The 20,937-nt window shown below is 43.5% G+C and overlaps 1 protein-coding gene, 1 long non-coding RNA gene and 1 pseudogene across 3 annotated transcripts; 2 read left to right on the plus strand and 1 right to left on the minus strand.

The window, feature by feature from the left end:
- Positions 1-3,647: 3,647 nt before the first annotated feature.
- LOC146581464 (uncharacterized) lies at positions 3,648-5,177 on the plus strand. Its single transcript, XR_014893441.1, has 2 exons — positions 3,648-4,125; positions 4,485-5,177. It is a non-coding gene; the product is annotated as an uncharacterized LOC146581464 (long non-coding RNA).
- A 771-nt stretch (positions 5,178-5,948) lies between these two features.
- Positions 5,949-13,595, minus strand: LOC146581465 (uncharacterized; annotated as a pseudogene). The gene is made up of 9 exons (XR_014893443.1): positions 13,024-13,595; positions 11,680-12,266; positions 11,520-11,591; positions 11,370-11,426; positions 9,964-10,032; positions 9,783-9,860; positions 9,520-9,588; positions 7,311-9,419; positions 5,949-7,187 (listed from the first exon to the last, which is right to left on the minus strand). The product of XR_014893443.1 is annotated as an uncharacterized LOC146581465 (transcript).
- Positions 13,596-13,806: 211 nt separating this feature from the next.
- Positions 13,807-20,906, plus strand: rab33ba (RAB33B, member RAS oncogene family a). The gene is made up of 2 exons (XM_085283057.1): positions 13,807-14,292; positions 16,977-20,906. The coding sequence occupies exons 1-2, from the start codon at positions 14,065-14,067 to the stop codon at positions 17,469-17,471; spliced, it is 723 nt and encodes a 240-aa protein (XP_085139183.1). The 5' UTR covers positions 13,807-14,064; the 3' UTR covers positions 17,472-20,906.
- The last annotated feature ends 31 nt before the right edge of the window (positions 20,907-20,937 follow it).

The following is a 20,937-nucleotide window of genomic DNA, read 5'->3' on the forward strand; positions in this document are numbered from 1 at the left end:
ATAATTTGTCATACAATGAGAACAGGACAAATCAACAACTGACAATGACTAATTAATATTAAAATCTGTAACATAATGTTTGGAGTTTAGTCTGTTACTGTTGCTATTTTTACCATTTCTTCTTGGAGCAACTGTGACCCACATTATTTCCTTAGGGATTAATAAAGTATTCTGATTCTGATTGTTTCAGGATGACCTGCCATCATCCAATCACACATCTGCTTACCTCCATCTGTTGCTCGTTTCTCCTCGTCTTCTTTTCTCTTTTTTCTAAACTGAGCACCTGATGGCTTTGAACTTTTCTTGTCCATCTTGGTTTTAATTTTGCACTCCAGTATGAACAATCATCCCCCAACTCGAGGATCACCACAACATGATCTAACAGACCTACACCTTAGTTCACAGATTCACTTTGTTTATTCCTGGGATTTCACACAACCCAGGATTCAAATCATGAATACATAATGGGCTTGGATTTACAACATTATGAATGAAATGTGCTCTACTTGGAAGCAGCAGGTCTTCCTCCCCTTTCGACGGGTTGTGTGTGAGACTTTAAATCATCAAATAAATATAAATTTTAAATTGTTATTGATCCTTTACCCCGAGTCCTAAAGTGTATATTTATTTTCTTACTCTTCTTATATATACTGTTGGTTTACTTGGACTGCTGTAACTGGAGCCTCGTCGTCTCGTCTCTCTATATCCTGGACTGCATGTAGCGGAGATGACAATAAAGTTTACTTTGACTTCAGCAGCGAGCATGCGCACCGAGGGCTCTCGCGCTCACTTTTCGGGTATAGAATTTCGAAAAAGACATCGGTGCAAATTATAAGTCTGTATTATAATGTCTGGTGTTTTCGTGTTTGTATTTATTTTCTTTTATTTTGCGAGTTGGTTATTAGACGCTGCCCCAGCCGGTCAGAGACTCCCCCGCCGCCCCGCCCTCTCCTCCCTGAGCCGCAAGCAGCAGGCGCACCTCGCAAACGGAGGGCGCCCTTACTCCCAGCAAATGGGCGATAGAAAACCGATCGGTGCCTGTGACATCCCCGCTATGCGCTGGCATGACGTCGGGGCAGCATGAGTGCGAGCATTTTTTTTTGCCGGTGCCGGTGATGCCGCCCCTCACCACGATGCCGCCCCGGGCAACTGCCCGTATCAAAAACAGCTTCTGGTGGCCGGTATTGACAACTAACTCTTATGACTGTCTTGCTTCTCCGTAGCGTGTTTGGCATTTTTTAACCTTTATTTTTAAAAAATAAAATATTTTCCATAAAATACATTTCAAGAAAGATTTCATTGCTATTATAATTAGGCCTTTAGATTGGCACCAAGGTTGATTTTGATTCATCATTATTTTTTTGCAGGGGCACAGTAAATGTAATAATCATAACCTATAATGGTATATGATGTTTTTCACTTTTTCCACACTAAATGTTTATTACCTTGCTAACGTAAATAACATTACAAGCTCAGTTTGAACTAGAAAAACATTTATTTTAGAAAGATAAACATGAACATTTATGTTGTTGGGGATGGGGAGAGAGACAGACAGGGAGAGAGGTAGTATGTGTCTGGGTGTGAGAGTCCTGCTCAGACGGCACAGTCGTTACAAATGGACACACTGTGGTCCTTGCATGTATGCTTCTCACATTTGCAGCAGGTGTTGACAACTCTTCTCCTTTTTTCTTTGCAAAGTTCGCACTGCCTCCTGCTCTTACATTGAATGATGGGAGCGGTCCATGAAGCCGCTGCAGTCAGATTTGTGACTACTGCTGCAGCGGCTGATGAGCGAGGAAGGCGCTCTCTCTTTGCTATGTGTGGGTTCACCAGCATTTCTCCCACTTCTTCAATGAAGACCCTCCGTCTGTGTCCTTTCTGCTTCGGCCAGGATGACTCGATTGATGTCCACAGGACGTAGGCATTGTAAAGTGAAACATCAAGGACGTTGTGGAAGAGGGCCAGTGGCCAGTAATTTGTTTTCCTCCTGCAGGAGTAGGTGCCAACAACCTAACAAAAAAAAGAAGCATAAAACATACATATATATTAGACATGAATATGAGCAAGAATGAATAAATATATGCATAACTGGTTCATAATGACACCTACCATATCAAGGTTGTCGACACCTCCTTTGCATTTGTTGTAATCTTCGATTATTACAGGCTTTCTCTTCCCTTCTTTGCTCACGTCTGGGCGGCGGTGTTTTGTGCTTAGTAGCAGCACATTCTTGCCCCGTCGGGGGATGTAAGACACAAGTGTGTGGGTGTTTGTAAAAGCGAAGATGGAGGAGAAGATCTCTCTCTTTTTTGCCTGGAGCAAATGAGGTGGAAGCTCAGGCTTGTTTTGGCGAATTGTGCCAACCAGGGCCATTTTCCTCTTGAGTAGCTCATCTGCCAGTGCACAGGAAGTGAAAAAATTATCACAGGTGACGACGTGTCCCTGGAGCCCCTCTGTCATGTCCAGGACCACCCTCATCCCCTGGTTGACTTCAACACGATCTGGAGCTGCTTTGCCCGTGTACACCTGCAGTCTCCATGCGTAGGATGTTTTGACATCACAGGCTGCCCAAATCTTGATACCATATTTGGCCGGCTTCTTTGGCATGTACTGCCTGAAGCTACACCTGCCTTTGAACGCGACGAGTTGTTCATCCACACAGAGATCTCTGTCTGGGCTGAACAGCATCTCCAGGCGGTGCGTCCACATATTCCAGACTTTGCGGAAGGGAGCCATCTTGTCAACATGGCGTTGGGGGCGGGATAGCTTATCATCGAACCGCAGTGCTCTGCTGATGTTCTTAAACCTTTTCTGTGACATCGTAGCCCGGAAAATGCTCCGTCCCCATTTTTCACTCCAGAGGCTCAACGTGGATTCGTGTTTTGACCTGTAAACACCGGACAAAACGAGCAGCCCCACATAAGCCCGAAACTCCTCTGCGTCTATATCTCGCCAGCCGGGAATTTTGCGATTCCCATGCAGGTTTGTCATGGACACAATATGCTTCACGATCTCATCCGTTAGAAACAGCGCGAAGCTGGATATGGGGTCAACGATTCGGAGAGTGGCATAGCGTGTAGGTCCCGGGGTCAGACCAGTGGCTGCTGGGATGTAGCGGAACGTCTCAGCGTTTGTGGGAGACCAAGATATTTTTCCATTTTTTGACGTCCATGCTGCTTCATCAATTTTCTCTCCGTTTTCATCTCCGGCCGCTGCTGCTTCATCAATTTTCTCTTCGCTTTCATCTTCATCCGAGTCGGAACTGGACCCCAGCTGCTCTGTTTCTGCCTCCGATACCTCTTCCTCCTCGTCCCCAGATTCCACGGGGGATAACGCGGAGCTATCCTCGTACTCAGAGTTCATGATGACTGGATATCACGGATATTTAAATAGATTTCCTTATGCGGCCAGGAGATCGTTTCTCTTGCCTTCCCTTTTGCCAGCACGTGCAGGACTAAACCGATTCAAAACTCTATCCGGTTAGTCGTGACGCATGGACCCTGCTTCCGGTCAGTCCAGCTAACGTAAAGCTACAAACATCTCTACTGTTTAGGCTACGTCCACACGTACACGGGTATTTTTGAAAACAGAGATTTTCCGTATTCGTTTTTTAAAAAAAAAAATCCCGTCCACACGTGAAGTTTTGAGAAAAATATCTCAGTCCACGCGTAACCCCCCCCCCCCTCCAACAAAACAAAAACAAAGGCAAACGCTGTAATGAGCACGCCAAAGCAACAGGTGGCGATATAATCCTAACCTTGCAGAAATGTTGGCCAATCGGAAGTCTTGAAGCCAGGGCGGGAAAGCATAAACAAAGACGGTGGAACTTTTTTTTACTTCCAACTTTATTTCTTAAGAACAATAACAACAAATATAAAAAGTTTGGCTTCTTACTTGAGAACTTAAAAGCATTCGAGTCTTTCCTACTAGAGTCAGTATAGCCAAATAGCACATTTAGGTAAAAAAGCACAAAATCCGATAAGACATCGCATAGAAGCAGAACTGAGTCGTACATGTGACAGACAGTGAGGTGGAATTATTCCTCAATATCACACTGGAATATGAAACAGCAAAAAAAAACAAAACAAGAAAACGTGGACTGGGAGACTTGTCAGGGGAAATAAGGTTAGCCTACCATACATGTATAAACGAATGCCCTACTGTATTTCAGTAGCCTTTAGGTTTGACCTAGTAATGATACAGCTCGGCTTCATTTCTTTAACTACTGTGTAGCTTAACCTACACGAAGTCATCATAATGACAGATTTATATTCATCTGAATCTGCAGTGTAACTGTGTTGGTGTTGAATCCCTACCTCAAGAATGTTGTAGAGTTAAAAGTATAGGAAAAGAGAACACTTAACCTAAAATATTTAAGTGTAGCACTTAAGTAAATATTAATCTTGGTATTCCACCACTGATTTATTTTTAACATTTATTGTGGTTAATTAGTTTTTCATTGTTTTATTCTACCTTTTGTCAAGGCAAAACTCAAGGGCCACAGACAGGACAGACTTGAAAGAAGACTTTCAACTGAAACACATTTGCGTAATGTTGCAGAGGTGGACATACAGATGAAGAAAAGAATTCTGGATATGATGGAGACATCTGAGAGGCGAGCTTCTGAACATCACAGTAAATTATAAGTCACTCTTGAGAGACAAGTTCAGTTGCAGATGGATTTTTACTGCTAAGACAAGTCATGCATCCACCACCACAACCTTTCAACCTGCCACCACACCATGGTGGGCACATCTATGCATGTGCACCACCACCACACGCTGTACCTGGCTCATTTCCACCCAACAGTACCATAACTGAGCTGCCAAGCAGCACACCCTACCCACCCCTACCTTTGCAGGGAGCAGGGCAATTTTTCTTCACACAAGCACTTTTGGAGGATGATATTTGAAATAATCTGCATCGTTACCTATGCTGGGAAATTAATAACTTATGTTGGGAACTTTTGGGGCTGCATCTGTATGCTCAACTGTTGGCATGTTAAATGTTTTCTATTAGCTATTATGCAGCTCAAATCCTTTGTTCAAAACAGCACTTTGACTTTGACTTAAGTGTAAGAGGTCTTCCTTGTAATTTACAGCCCCCCCCCCCCCCCTCCAAATAATCAGACCCAACCAATATAACCCCTTCAATAAAATTATCTTATCTTACATAAATAGGCTGTTGATTTTCTTTACTCATTTCAGTTATTACCAACAAAATAGTTGCATGTTTAATCATCTGGGAATTTACCCAGATTTATTTATTTAGACAGAGATCTTCTCCGAGCAACTCAGCCTCCACTCTGCATGCTTTAAATCTGTTGCTCTTCTGCTTCTACCATTCTGCGTTTCAGATCCACAGCCATGCAGCCCGCCCTCTCTCCTTTCTCCTCCTCACCGTGGTCACTCAGAACCCTGTCCCAGCCTCCATCTTCATCACTACCAGCATTTTGACTCTGGGGTGTGGCTTGTGTAAAATCCTGTCACTGCTGAGATTTCTTCTGCTATGATGGGTCATTGGAGTCTAACTTCCTAACAGTTACATTGATTTCTGTATCTCAATAAATCATGTTCGGTTTTTCCACATGATCTCTCCTTATTGAACTGCTTTTGTAGATAAGCTTCAAGCCAGAAAGCAACAATACCTAAACCAAAAATATCAGTGAGAAAGTGTGTGGACTATCTCCAGCTGTGTTTCATGCATTAAAGATAACTTCAGACACTGTCTGGTTGTCATGTCTGAAATAGGCTGTACAGTCACACAGATACAAGACAGCAGTCATGTTTCTAATGATATAAATCAACCAGAAAGATTATAAAGATAAAAGCTGTGAGACCCCACTAGAGAAAGGATGGCTTGTTATCATTACATGAAGTGATTTAGAAATAATATGTAAGCTTTCAGGGCAGCACTCACAGCTTTTTAAAACTGATTACCTGATGGTGAGCACACACAGGTATATAAACATACAGGTGAACTCTAAGAGGTTATAAAGAAGAGAGCTGTGCTGCTATTTTTAAAGAACACAATTTATTCACATTTTTATATTTACAATCAGTTTTTATTTATATAAATAAAATAAACATTACAAAACTAGAACAAAACTATATTATGTACAATATCAACAGTTTCTCCCCTATTTCCTCTTTTCTTCCACCCATCTTTGTCTCTCTGCCTCATAGAAAGGAGACTCCTGAAACTCCTTCCAGGTCATCCCCTTGGCCAAGCCCTTGTGCCCGGGCAGAGAGTGCACTTTTGAAGGGCAGTAGATATATTTCCCTGCCACTCCAGGGAAGCCTGTGTGAACATGTGAGCTATTTGGGCCCTGTTTCAGGTCCATGTGGCAGAACCTGCAGAGGCGGCCTGTTTGTTGGGTTTCTGGCCTTTTCCTCTTTTTCTCCATCCTTTCCTCTGACCTCTTCCTGGTAGCATCCAGTTCCCTTTGGAAAAAGTCTGTCTGGGCAAATTCCTCAAAGGTCATTTTAGGGTTAGTGATTCCCTCAGCAGCATAAGTTTGATGCACCTTGTGGGAACTGTAGAAATAGCGCACAGGCCCTCTCTGGTAAAAATAATCGACGGTGGATCCATCTGTCTCACATTGAGACTTGGGCTGTCCACAGGCAAGACAAGTCTTTGTCTGCCCTTTTTCCCCTCAGGCTGCTGCTGTGGCTGCTGCTGCTGTTGCCTTTCTAAGATGCCGTCCACAATCTTCTCTGTTGAGACTTGTGTCAGTGGTGTAGACGGGGCAGGAGGAGGTGGGTTAAACGCGGCAGGCTCTATGGTGATTACAGGGACACTAGTTGTTTCACTGCCTTCAGTTAAAGAGTGCCACAGCTGCTGAGTCTCCAGTAGTTTTTCTGGGCTTATGTTCAAAGATGAACTGGTGTTGAGAAGCTTAGCCAAGTGCTTCAACTACCAGGATATGTGCACCTTGGATGTGGGACGCAGCAGGCTGTTGGGATCTGTAGCCGAGTGATGGACCATGTCTGCATAATCTTGATCCACAAGCTTCAGGATGTCCTTCTTCCCATGGTACTTTTGCAACAGATCATCTATTGCCTCTTTCATGGGTCGTGTCCAGCATGTGTGGTCCAGCACAAAAACCCGTCCACCTGTCTTTATAGGTCCAGTGCGAGCACTCCTTGGTGAGGCCCGCATCGGCAGAGGTAGAGCTTCAGAGATTTCTGGGAAACATTAATAATAGTTACTCATATATCATGTAATGAACTAATAATAATAACGTATACATTAATAATAATAATAGTAAGTACACGGAATTGTTTGACAATACCACTATGTTAACTTACCCATGACTGTTGTAGGTTGCTGGGTGTCTTCTGATGCTAACTCCTGCTTTAAAAGTGCACCAGAGAAAGGGTGGGTGACAGGTGGTGCTGGTGTGGGGGATGCCACACCTAGCGGTGCCAGGCTGGAGGAGGGTCCTGCTGCTGGAACCTGAAGTTGGGCAGCCACAGGTTTTGGAACAGAGGATGGGGGCTGAAGGGCAGCCGGTTCATCTTTTCTCAGGGTTTTGTGTTTGTCCCAGTTCAGAGGGACTGGACGGCAGCCTGGCTCTCTGTGTTCAAGCCCAAATCGCTCTCCAGTGTCTCTGTCAGAGAGGTGAAGTGCAGGGTACTTCTCCTGATCAGTCACTCTTCTGGAGGCTGCATTCAACTCCACCACTAGAGCTGGATCAAAAACAGAAGGGAGAATGACACCTGGATGCTTAAGGTCCACCAGTCTTTGGTAGTTCCATCGTGCCACCCCTGTCATGCCCTGGACTTGGAATAGTTCATTGGATACATGAGTCCCGGTAATCCACTGGGCCTGGTGGAAATGATAACCCTCCTGCTGTGAAGTGCCTCGGACAGGAATCCAGATGGGGACCTTGGCACCTTCACCAGGGACATGGTTAAGCTGAAGAGTCCCACCGTACCTAAACATTACACCCTCTGAGAGTTCAGGGTCACTGAGGCAGCCACGCAGAATGTGGACTCTCTGAATGCACCACGTCTTCAGCATGGATGGCTTGAAGAGTGGGACATTGTTGGGGTCTGTGGCCAGGTGAAAATGATTCAGGATCTTTTCCGCTCTGTTCAGCAGCTCAGTGGGTTGTGGTATTTGGATCCTGCAGTGCTCCCATATGTGTTGCTTTGTGGGATTAGCAGGATGGATGCCACAAAACTTATAAGCATCCTGGAGCCTCTTCAGGTCCGCCTGATCAACCACTGAGAATGCAGCAGAGAGAAGCTGGCAGAAAGTGCTGAACAGAGGATGATGCTCAGAGGTACACTCCACTCGCCTCAGGCAGTGGAACGGGTCCACTGGTACCAGTGGTAGCCGGCCTTTTCCACTCCTGCATCACTGTACCTTTTGGCCATTCCCTGGTACATGGTTCAGTCTGAGACCTTTCTGTCTCAGACTGAACCATGACCCACGAAACACTCAGCCAGTTTTCATTCATTATGTAATAACTGGACATGACCCCAGATGCCAGCGTGACTTTTCGTGCCACCTTCCTGGTGTGGTCAGACCTGAAGATGTGGCCTGGAGGAGTTTGGATATGACTGGATGTTGACGTCGGAATTCGTCGAGCAGGCAGTCAGTCAGGTAATGGCTGGACACAGAAACACCACACTAGGCATGTGGGTCTTCATAAGACCTGAACTCCTGTGGCTTATTTTCCTTCCTCAGGAACTTCCCAATGGTCCTCTGTCCATGGGCTCCTGCCTCAGAATCCCAGACCGATTCTGTGGCATGGAGGTACGCCAGGTGAGCTCGCTCGTACTTGAGGTGCATGAGTTCATTTAATTGTTTTGCAATATCTGCTGGAGATTTCCCAGTCCTCCTGAGCTTATCCATAACAGACTTGCAGATGGCCTTTTTATATGTAAGAAAAGCAGGGAGAAGGTTGGTAAACCTTTTGGGCAGTTTCTCCAGCCATCGTGGATTGTCAGCAAACCAGTTCCTGCGACAAGCCCTGCAGCAGAGTCGTGAGGACAGGATGTAATACTGACCACTGGTGCCAACAATTACTCGTGGCCTGCCCACACCAGCAGAGACCACTTGTGAACCAAAGCAATCATGGAGACATGGCAAGATATAATTGTTTCTTAACCTGACCATGATAGCACTAACACTCTCAGGTTGGAGAAGAAGGCTGAAGAAGGGGTGGAGCTGGAAGAAATTTGGCGATGGTAGGTCAGCCACTGTATCTATGAGCTCAGGCTGTGGAGGGAGACACCAGAGTGAAGTCGCGTTCCCTGTGTGACGCACTGGTCGAGACCCAGGCCACAGTCCAAGGTCCTGAAGCTCAGTCTTCATCCACAGCTGCTGGTGAGTAGAACAATTCCAGCTGCTGAGGTCATACTCATAACCAGCCACTGGAACTGGAACAGCTGGCTGAGCTGAAGGATCTGGGATTGAAACGTAAATATTTGACAAAACAGTGCTACTCTTATATTGTTACTGTTGGAATACACAGAAAAAAATAAAAGACATGCAGTATACGCTCACCATCTTCACTGCTGTCTTCAAAAGTCAGCACTTTGCACACAGATGTGGAAGCAGCATCTGTACTCGGTCCTGAAACAAATGAATGCAGTCATTCTGTAATTCATTTGTGCAAATTATGAGCAAGATGACAAAATGTAACCTGAGCGTGAATAATATGCTATCATTAATGATCTATGCTTTAAGCAGACGTTTAACTGAACATCAACTGTAAATGAAAATAGAGAGGGACCAGGATTTGACTCAGACCTTTCTGTTTCACTGACCTGTGGTCTCCTTAAGTAGAAATGCCAGCTCCTGTGGGAGGGGCGCAGGTGACTTCCTCTTCACACTTGAGGCTGCACCTACAGGTATAGTAATCGAAAAGAGTAATGGAAACATTTTTTTACTCTAGACACAATAAACAGAACATTTAATTATATGAAAAACATTATAGTTGTTTTGTACCATCGGCTGATGATGCCTGAGGTTCTGCAGTTGTACTGGACGGTGGTATGGACAGTGCAGCAGATGGAACTACAACAAGAAAACGTGTCAGCAGCTTCATAATTTACACTGTATGTGAGTGTTGCTGTTAGTAGGAACTCACACATCCATACTCTTACTTCTCCTGTTTCTCATTGCAGAACAAATGTAATTTATTTATATGCAACCGAGATGCCAAACCAAATCATTTTAACCTCTTCTCATCGAAGCAGGAGGAGCGGTATAAGTCAGTGAACAACATGCATTCAGGTGTTAGTAACTACTGCTACTTGTTTTTAACACATTCATAGAGAACAAGAACACATACTCACCCTTTGTGGTTGAGTCCTCAGGACAGTTAGCATAATGCCAGCTGTTAAGAAATATATTCTAAAACACTTCTTCAGTAAAGACTCAGAGAAGAGAAACACACAGAACTTCTTGCTAGCAAGGGCAGCCTCCAGACTGAGAGACTCGCGCTGAGAAACTGCCCCGGTCTTTATTTATACTTCAGTGAGCGTTTGTTCCTTACATTGGAATGTGGAGGTGTGTGTGTGTGTGTGTGTGTGTGTGTGTGTGTGTGTGTGTGTGTGTGTGGTCAGAGTGTGGCCCCATAAACAACTTCCCTAAACCTGCTGGTCTCGAAGTCCAGCAGTTCATCAAACCAAAAAGCACTTAGACTAAAACTGACATAGCTACGTTAATCCTACCGTAAAACAATAAGACAAGGTACGACCTCTCCCATGCTCCTAGGATGTGGGGGTGAACACCCTAGAATGTTACAGACCTCCTAGGATGAGACATTCTTTCAATATGCCACCAACTATATACTTCTACACACAAATAATTACATGCAACATTCTACCATATGCAAACTTATATCATTAAAAGATTATACTGACTACTAAGTACAATTTTCCTATTAACACCAGCATACAACTATACTATTAGCGGAACATCGCCAGAACGTGGCCAGAACACACAAAACAAGAACAAGACAATATATAAAAGTTCAGGCTCAGCTTTGGAGAGCAATTATGGGCGACCATGGCTCAGGGGGTTGGGAAGCGTATCTGTAACCGGAAGGTCGCCGGTTTGATTCCCGGGCTCTCTGTCCTGGTCGTTGTGTCCTTGGGCAAGACACTTTACCCTACCGCCTACTGGTGTTGGCCAGAGGGGCCGATGGCGTGATATGGCAGCCTCGCTTCTGTCAGTCTGCCCCAGGGCAGCTGTGGCTACACCTGTAGCTGCCTCCACCAGTGTTGAGAGTGAGTGAATAGTGGCATTGTAAAGTGCTTTGGGTGCCTTGAAAAGCGCTATATAAATCCAATCCATTATTATTATGTAAAACAATTGTACTCCAGTTCTGAAACCTTTCATTTGAAAACCTGTGTTTGCTCCTGAAGCTCCTCTGGGTGTGGACCCTGCTGCTGCTGGCACAGTGACTAGTTATACAGAGACAGAGGACAGGGACATATGAGACAGAAACAGACTTAGCAATTATCGCTTCTGACATTTAGTAATAACGCAGTACTTACAGCTCTGCATGTGTAGTTTTACAGGTGACATGCTCAGCATTGCGTCCTCCAGGTCTTTATCCTCATCCATCCCTATGATGCGGGCAACAATTAGATAAATATATAATGAACTTATATTTCACATCAACACTGTTATTAAAATATTATTAAAACAACTTACCCAGGGGTTTAGTTGGAGCATTTGTGGAAGCAGGCGCAGACTGCTGCAGCTTATGCATCCGTGTTCCTTGACTGCAGCTCTTCCTCATGATAAGGTCTGCATAGCCGTCACCTCTGCCGTCCCAAATCTCCTTCCAGGTGCTCTTGGCTCATGAGCCAAAGCCAACCAGCTGATCATCCTCAGAGGCTTCTGCAGCAACACTCACTCTGCTGGCCTCATAGTCCAGAAGAGCTTTTATCTCTGCAAAGCTGAGGGTATACTGTACAAATGAATGCAAGCTCTCCTTGCCATGCCCTTCTTCCAAAGAGGTCCCTGCATCCACTTCTTTCCTGAGATCTTTGATCAGGTACATGGTGTACCCGACATCATTCTCCAGAAGCCACCGGAAAGATTTCCCTTTATATTTTCCAAACTGCAGGATGTACTCTCCCTGCACTTCCTTCATGTTGGAGGCGTCGCCTCCTCTCTGATAGATGACAGTCAGAGCATCGTCTTCCCTCACAGGTGCAGACTTGTCCTGAAGCTTGGCCTCTTGCGGAACGCCACAGAGATTTTCCCTGGATATGGCGCAACAAACCTTTGTGCATCTTGACATGCAGTGAAAAAATAAACAATTATATTAAACAAAATTGATTCCAAACAGAAACAAAGACATTCCAGGTTATAATCTTGCTGCTTGGTTTAGACAGCAGGATGCAGGAGAACAATAAAGAGACACAATTTGAAAGAACATTGACAACATTTGCGATAAAATTGTTTTTTCCTCCAGGTATAACAAACTGTTCTGTCTGTAAATAAAAACCTTTCATGGTTGAATGATTATCTGCAAAATTTGTGGTAACTGCTTAGCAGTCATGGCACATAAGAATTGCTGGTAGATTATCAACATATCTATTTAAGCTATCGTGTTTATTCATACACGAGTGGGCATTGCTCATGTTAGAGAGATATCAAGACAGACTTCCGCATTGATAAGATTACTGCCCATTACAAGATGAAAGCAATACATTTTTTAAGCAGGTTCAGTCATTTAGCATGTCATCTCATAACAAGCCACTTATCGGTTATTTAATTGTACCACATTATAGTAATGTCAGTGTCACAGCAGTCAGAAACCTACAAAGTTTATTTAACAGTAAAACACGTCAATGAAACACGCAATTTATTTAAGGATCACGTTCATTCATTTTTACCGTGCCACTTTACAACAGCAGATAAACTCCCACCGTCTTTAACTGAGCGATGGATGCTTCGTAAATGCAATCGCAACACGCCTATTACCTGTAATATACAGCTGTAAATGTATTCTGTTTGTTTATTCTTATTTCAAACGACGTTTCTTACCTTTGATCAATGAATGAGGAGCGTTGGGATGTGTTGCGAGAGTTGAGTTACTTGTTTTCTCTCCCGAAACGTAAAAGAGGAGATTTTTTCAAAGTGCCGCCGCATCTCAAACTCGCAACAGCGCCGGAAGACCGTAGTGGCCAAACATATATCACACCCGTAGTGCTTTAGCGCTACCATAGAGAATGAATGGGAAACAGTTTAGGGCCGTTTAGCTAAACAAACCCAAGCATCGCGCGGGGGCATTTAGATTAATGTCCACAATGCCCCGAACCGCGCTTTCAGTCTGCCAAAAGCACATCCAATGTGCATTCGAGCTCGAATGGTCATTAAATAAAAAGATCAGCCACACTGATCATTTTATTAAAAATTAAAGAATTTAGACAGTTTTTAACTCTCAGTGATACCGCAGTGTGTGTTTGACTTTGGGACCTGAAGCGGAGTCTGAACTCGGAAATTAAACCTAGTCCTTTTTTATGCTTTTTTTTAAAAACGAATACACGTAACAGTCAACTGTCTTCAGCTGCAGCAGAGTGGCGCAGCGGAAGCGTGCTGGGCCCATAACCCAGAGGTCGATGGATCGAAACCATCCTCTGCTATCTGTTTTTGTCCCTTCAAGATTTCTGACGTAATTCAGTGATCCCAATCTTTATGCATTTCCCACACAGCTCATGGATGACCGGTTAAATTCAGTGTCCTTTTTTAGTGATTAGAGGTTTCTTATATGAAGTTCATTTTTACATTATTTCTCACTGGACATGAACCTCACGTAAAATACAATCTCGCGAGACGCCACGTTGTTTGGACTACGTTGAACGTGTCTTCCTAGGTAGGCTGCGGATAGGAGTGTTTACAGGGATGCGCTCGTTTAGAGACAAAGATCAGTGTATACATTGACATTTTCTAAAGATGGCTCACGCAGCAGCTGCTCTTCTCGTCCTGTAACCGCCTGAGTTCAGACCGAGCAGTAGCTGCAGTGGAGCCTGATAACTGACAGCTAGTGGACACTGGGCCCAGAGTCGTCCAGCTCTTCGTTGTGATATGGCGGAGAGCGGGTCGTCAGCTGAATTCTCCAGCTCCCTGACGAGCTCCAGTCTTCCACCGCCGAGGACCCGCATCTTCAAAATCATCGTCATCGGGGACTCCGGGGTCGGGAAGACCTGTCTCACTTACCGCTTTTGTGCCGGCAAGTTCCCCGAGAAGACCGAGGCCACGATCGGGGTGGACTTCAGGGAGAGACTGGTCGAGATTGACGGCGAAAATATCAAGGTGTGTACTGCAGAGGAGCTTCATTGTTACACATCCAGTTCCTCAGGGTGTCTTGGCTGGACTTCAAGGTTCAACGACAACACAAAACGGTTTATGCTATATGGTGATTGACAGCTAGTGGCAGGTCTTATCAGTGGGCCTCTGATCAGGTCCACTGCAGCAGCTATGTAAAAAATGCCTTCTGTAGTACTTGGGACATGTTTTACTTCGACCTCACTGGATACCAACCCTGATGTGCAGGTCATTAGGATCATTTGGATGGTCACTTTGAAACGGCACTATTTAATCCTTGTTACAAGTTCTCATCTGTAGGCAAGTGATTACAGACTGTATATAAACGATGGACGTAGTCATCGTGACATCAGCCATGGGCACTTAATCGATATTAAATGAAAACCAACATTCAGAAGATCTAATTGAAGTACTCTTGCCCATCTTTTCTTTCTAAATTCTGTCTCCTTTAAATCATGTAGTGTTTTCCAGTTGAAGTCGGAATTTTCAACTCGTCCACGAACTGGCCAAAAGTCCTGTGATGTCATTTGTTGTGAACACCACAACAATGGAGGACGTTGAGCAATGATATACCTATTGCTTAGTCTATGGCTATTTGTCACATGTGGGGGCCACGTTGTTATTTATAAAGCCTCGTTGCCAGGTTTAAAAAATATATGTTACTATAAGGTAGACTTGTAGTCAAGACCGCCTAAACCAGGACCAAGACAATACCAAGACTTACCGAGAGGACAGACGCACGCTCCACTTGACTGTCGCGTCTCTCACCCTCTCTGTTTTTCACATAATGATATTATCCTATATCCTCGCATGTGATTGGCCACAATATGGAGGGATTGGAGCACTATGTCGATCTGAGACAGCAAGACTGAGACAAGACCAAGACCACGTAAAAGTTTTCTCAAGACCAAGACCAGTCTCGAGACATCCAACTCTACTACAAGGTCATTAAGATAAGATGGGGCCTGATTATTTAAGACCTTGTATGTGAGGAGCAGGATTTTGAATTCTGGATTTAACAGGAAGCCAAAACAGGAGAAATCTGCTCTCTCTTTCTAGTCCCTGTCAGGACTCTTGCTGCAGCATTTTGGATTAGCTGAAGGCTTTTCAGGGAGTTTTTAGGACTTCCTGATAATAATGAATTACAGTCGTCCAGCCTGCAAGTAATAAATGCACGAGCTAGTTTTTCAGCGTCACTCTGAGACAGGATATTTCTGATTTTAGAGATATTGGTGCACATATTACACACAATGAAGAAAGCAGTCCTACATATTTGTTTGAAGTTTGTTTGAAGGACATGTCCTGGTCAAAAATGACTCCAAGGTTCCTCACAGTGTTACTGGAGGCCAAGGTAATGCCATCCAGAGTAAGAATCTGGTTAGATACCATATTTCTAAGATTTTTAGGAGCAAGTACAATAACCTCACTTTGATCTGGTTTTAGAAGTGGTGCCACTGACTAGCCAATATTTGGTATGCAGTCTGTTGACGTCACATTTTCAGACCACCTGGCTGGTATGGAACCCCAACCGAGAAGGTACTAAAAAGGTATCTTGTACCAGGTAGTACCAGCTAATGGAAAACCCTAACAACAGAGTCGAGTCGAGCCGACCGGAGTAGGTACTAGTGGAAAATGGCTATAGATAAGCATTACACAGTCACTGACCATGCAGGAAGACAAGCGTATAAAAGAATGTTAATCGAGTTGAGTAAAATGTTCTGTCAATTGTGATTCTAATTTTTTTTACTGCACTCTACTGCCTCAACAGTTTGGTCCACACCATGTTGATTTTGTCTGTACAGTTGTGAGCCTGTAAAGAAGGAAAGGTTGCTGTTGCTAGCTTTGCTAACATTAGCCACTCTTTACAAACGAATCTGTTTTCAGTAATATTTACAAAGTGCCACACATTCCTACAACATTTAAAACATGACTTGATTATCAAAGATTTTAATGGCTCCTAAATCCACTCAAATGTATGTTTGTGTGGCCAATGTTTAACCTCGCCTATTCCACTGCGCTCACTTTAGAACAATGTACCACTTAATGTGACCTTTTTTTTTTTGGGGGGGGGGGGGTCTTTATAAGAGAAAGAACTTTGAACACATATTTAGACCAGGTATTTCAGTTAATGAGCTAGCTGCATCAATGATCTGCACAGATATTTGGATTTCTGTGTTGCATAAGTGTGATCGTAAAGGGCTTCATTTGCTGTGGCTGCACAATTGCAGGCACTGCACTACAGGAGTGCCAGCGACACATACGTCATCATAGGAAGTAATACAATAAGAACAGCTGCTGTGGTATCTCCAGTTGGCAGTTAATTCAGTTAACTGGCATTAACAATGACAGCCACATTTCAAGACTAACTGACTCTTCCCTAATTTCTAATACTGATGCACAGATCATGAGACCTGCAACAATGTAGAAACAGTGTGTCAGTGTTGTGTTTGTAATGGTTTTTGGCTGACAGTAGAACTTAGTGACACAATAATATGGATAAAAACACAGTTCTAGTTTGGACTGTTCTAACTAAAACCACTTGGAGCAGTCAGTAAGATTAGAAAAACGGTATAATAATAATAATCTTATTATAATAATGAATGTAATTTGTGAGTAAATGACATCACTGCTTGTCTTCTGGCAGGATTTCACTTCTGTATTGTCTCGTACAGATCCAGCTGTGGGACACTGCAGGCCAGGAGCGTTTCAGGAAGTCCATGGTGCAGCACTACTACCGCAACGTGCACGCTGTTGTCTTTGTCTATGACATCACCAACGCTGCCAGCTTCCACAGCCTCCCTGCTTGGATCGAAGAGTGCAAGCAGCATGCACTGGGCACAGAGGTACCCAGGATCTTAGTCGGAAACAAGTGTGACCTCCAAGACTCCGTGCAAGTAAACACGGACTTGGCTCAACAGTTCGCAGACGCCCACTCCATGCCGCTGTTTGAGACATCTGCAAAGAATCCCAACAGCCAAGGAGACAGAAACTATGGAAATAGTGACCATGTCGAGGCTATTTTCATGACAGTCGCCCATAAGCTGAAGTCTCAGAAGCCCCTGGTGCTCAGCCAGCCCCCTGAGGCATCAGGGGGAACCATCAACCTAAACAGGGGGCAGGATGATGGGGGGGACGGGACCAGGAGCTGGGGCTGCACCAGCTGCTGAGATAGGCTAACGGAGAGGATAGAAGGAGACGAGCTCGGCCCAAGGTGGCTGATGGCTGATGAGGTTGGAGGCAGACGGGGCAGAGCGAAGAACGGATGTCAAAAAAAGAGAAAATTGTTCTTAAAAAATGGCTTCACAATCAGAACAACAGATGAATGTTTCCAGTAGAGGATATATTAGTTCACTGCTTGTGCTTAACTGACTTATAACCATTTGAGGCAGTATGTGACTGTCTAGGATTGGCAGGGTTCACGGAAATGAACTGTGCCAATGAATGATTGGAAAACTGGGGCCAAAAATCTGATATTAAATCAGTAATTATTCGTTTAACTCCTTCAGTAGAGGCAGATATGTAGGGTCAAAATAACAGAGCACTTTACAAAGTAATGCACTACATGCCGTTTAATTAGACTGTATGTTAGAAGAGCGGTGTCACTGTGGTATTATAATGTTTGTAGACTGCATTATCTTAAAGGTGTTGGTCATGTTATCTCTGCCCCCCTCGTGGGTGTAACACTCCACAGGTGGCTGGTTTTAGTTGTCTCATCAAAGGCTCCATGTGAAGTTTGCATCTAAATAGTATTTTCACTCTTTGTTTATGTTGAGTGTGAATATGCAGATGCAGTATTCTGAATATTTCACATGGGATCTGGTCTTCCCAGTCCACGGTCTATGTTTCTATTCTGGGACACCATCAGACTAACTTTTCTCAAGTAACACTACATTTAATTCTTTATTCCTGGGACTTTGAATTTCCAGTGTATCCCCTCTGTTCATACACTTTCTTCTGATTGGTCGCCCTCCAGAAGCTGAGGGTGTTTTTGCTGAACTGCTTGCTTTCTTAGCTTGTTATCACCATTAATGCTAAAGTTAATTATAAGAAGCAGAAACGGGCGCGTGCTAGCAGAGTGTGCAGACCGTTAAAAACAGCGGCTACAACTATGAGTTGAAAACTTCACAGGGTGCCTTTAAATCCTGTTGCTTTTACTCCAGTGATCAAAAAATTGTCCACTTATATTAATATTCTGTGTGTAACTTAGTCATAACGAGTTCACTGAAATACTAAATTGGAATGAAATGCATGGAGGGAACAATATCCACATTATTGACTTTTTATAGAAAAAGTGGAGTTTTTTCCACTCGGTTTTGGGCTGATTCATTGAGTTATGGACAACCTTTCTTTTTCCTCCTACTATATGAACTTTATTATTATGCCGAAGTGAAGTTTGTTTAATATTAAGAGTAGATGGAAAGTAAAGAAGTATGATTACTTCAATGACAGTTTTACAGAGTGGTTTCGTAAAGTTAAAGGCAAATTTTAGCTATTTGTCAATTATTAGGACAACCTCAAACCACAGCAGGGTCTGGGAGCATGTACAACAATCATGTGTCCATTATGACCAATTCATCACATCTTTTCCAGCCAAACAAAAAGATTCAACATCAAGTTCATGCCGTGATGTCTGCTACTGGCATCGCACCTAGTGAACCACTCCCGTCTGTGTCAGCTCACTTTTATTTTTACAGCTGAAGCTGCTTCAGAGAAAACGATATTAATCCACTTCCTGTTCCTCGTAACAGTGGGGGAAACTGCTAAGGTGTTTTCAGTGCATGTACAGTCATTGCTAACCACAGCTACCAGTAGATATACTTGGTACTTAATGTCCTGATAAATGTCCCAGGGAAGCACAAAACCATCCACATAATTACGAGACAACTCAAATTTGTTTTTTGAGCAAAATCTTTGCTAATAAATTGTTTGTAAACGTAGCATTAGCATTAGCGGACAGTTAACAAATGGTATTATCTTTCGCACCTTTACTGAAACATTGTGCCAATAAAAGGTGAGGAAATGATCAAGTCTTTTTCATGTCAGGCCTTAATATAGCTCCTCATAATTGGAGCTAAAATATCCAGGAAATCATGGCTACCATCTAGCTGCTAATCTAGTTTGCTAATTTCCTCTGTTTTTGTTTCACTATGTATGTACAGTCTGTGTGCAGCAGTTGTTATTATTAGGCCTTTAAATGAACCTTTGTATACTGCAATAGAGTACCACAGTCTGAAAAGAGCTAGCACTGTTTCACTCTCTTTTCTCCAGGTTTTTGTTTTTGAATGGATTTGCTTCCTGAAACAAGATCTGTAGTTTTCCTATAACATAAAAACTGGGACTAAATACCCTGCTGATGAACACTGAGATTGTGGCATTGCAGAAGTTGCCAGGAATATAAAATGTAACAGGACCTATAGCTTAATAAATAAATTTAAATACATTTTTGTTAAGATATCGATAAATCTTGAAAAACCTTTGGCTTTTTGAAACATTTTAGATTGATGCTAATGTTCTAAGATGCCCCACAAAAATATGGCGCTATTGCTTTTCCAATTCCTAATCTTGTCTGTAATTCAGGAGCAATGACATATAAGGAATGTGCTCAGTCAGTCAAACGGGAACCTTTACGGGAAATACTGGTTAAATACTGCTTTTTATGTGTAGGGTACAATTCTGCTGGCCAATCAGATGATTAAAACAAATAAGTTAAGTATGTATCAATGTGGTGGCGGTGACGCCAGCCATCATCCACCCACGATGCATTCTTCAGATCCCCTCCCAGGTCATTAAGCCCTCACTCACACCTTTGTCTGTGTGACCATAACAACTCACAGGATGGTGGGGAGGGGGGGGACACCTGATGAAGGATTGACACCTTGGCTAGCGTGACCTAGAGATGTGAATCTGCTCTGGAACCACCTCCAAGAGGACAGTTCATCAAAGGGTTAAATACCCGGGACTCAAGTTTTAAATAGTTTTTTCTTTACAAAAAAGGGAAAATTAACTATCAGGCAAATTGTTATTGCAGACATTGCGCTGACCTTGGATTTCCCTACTTCATAGTGCGTCGCTCAGGTGTCTTAACATGTGGAGTAATGTCTATATCCGCTACTTAGATTACACATAAGCTTGTGATATAATACTAAGCATGTCTGGCAGCATTCTACAATAAATGCCATCATTCCGTCCACAAGCAGCGACGGCCCCTTTGCTGGTGTCCATAGAGTCATTTTGTGGCTTTGTGTCAGTTTGTGCATGTCTGACCACAGCTGGTACACTAGAGACACACAGTAAATGAAAACACCACTTTCTCTCAGGACTTGCTGTTCACAGCCCAAGCATCTGTGGAGCCTGTCAGTGATGTGACTGGAATGGGGGGGGGGTGGGCACTGCGTGGGTTTTAATTGTTGTGGGCTCGGCTGCTTTTTTCTGTTCGCAAAGTGTCCTTTGTTTTCATTCCAAGTCCGCCTTCACACTGGGCTCTACTGTAACTTCCTTTGGTTTACTTTTGTTCTTTAAAGATGCAAGACAGGATTGCTGTATATCTTACTGTAAATGGGCCGAAAGAAATGAATTAAATCCATTAAACTGGTGGAGAAAAAGGGAGATTCTGTGGTTTTATGTGCAATAATG

Source organism: Mchenga conophoros, linkage group LG2, assembly GCF_057382185.1.
Source record: "Mchenga conophoros isolate Kocher_MC1m ecotype Shallow Benthic linkage group LG2, M_conophoros_male_GT1.1, whole genome shotgun sequence".
Classification (NCBI taxonomy): domain Eukaryota; kingdom Metazoa; phylum Chordata; class Actinopteri; order Cichliformes; family Cichlidae; genus Mchenga; species Mchenga conophoros.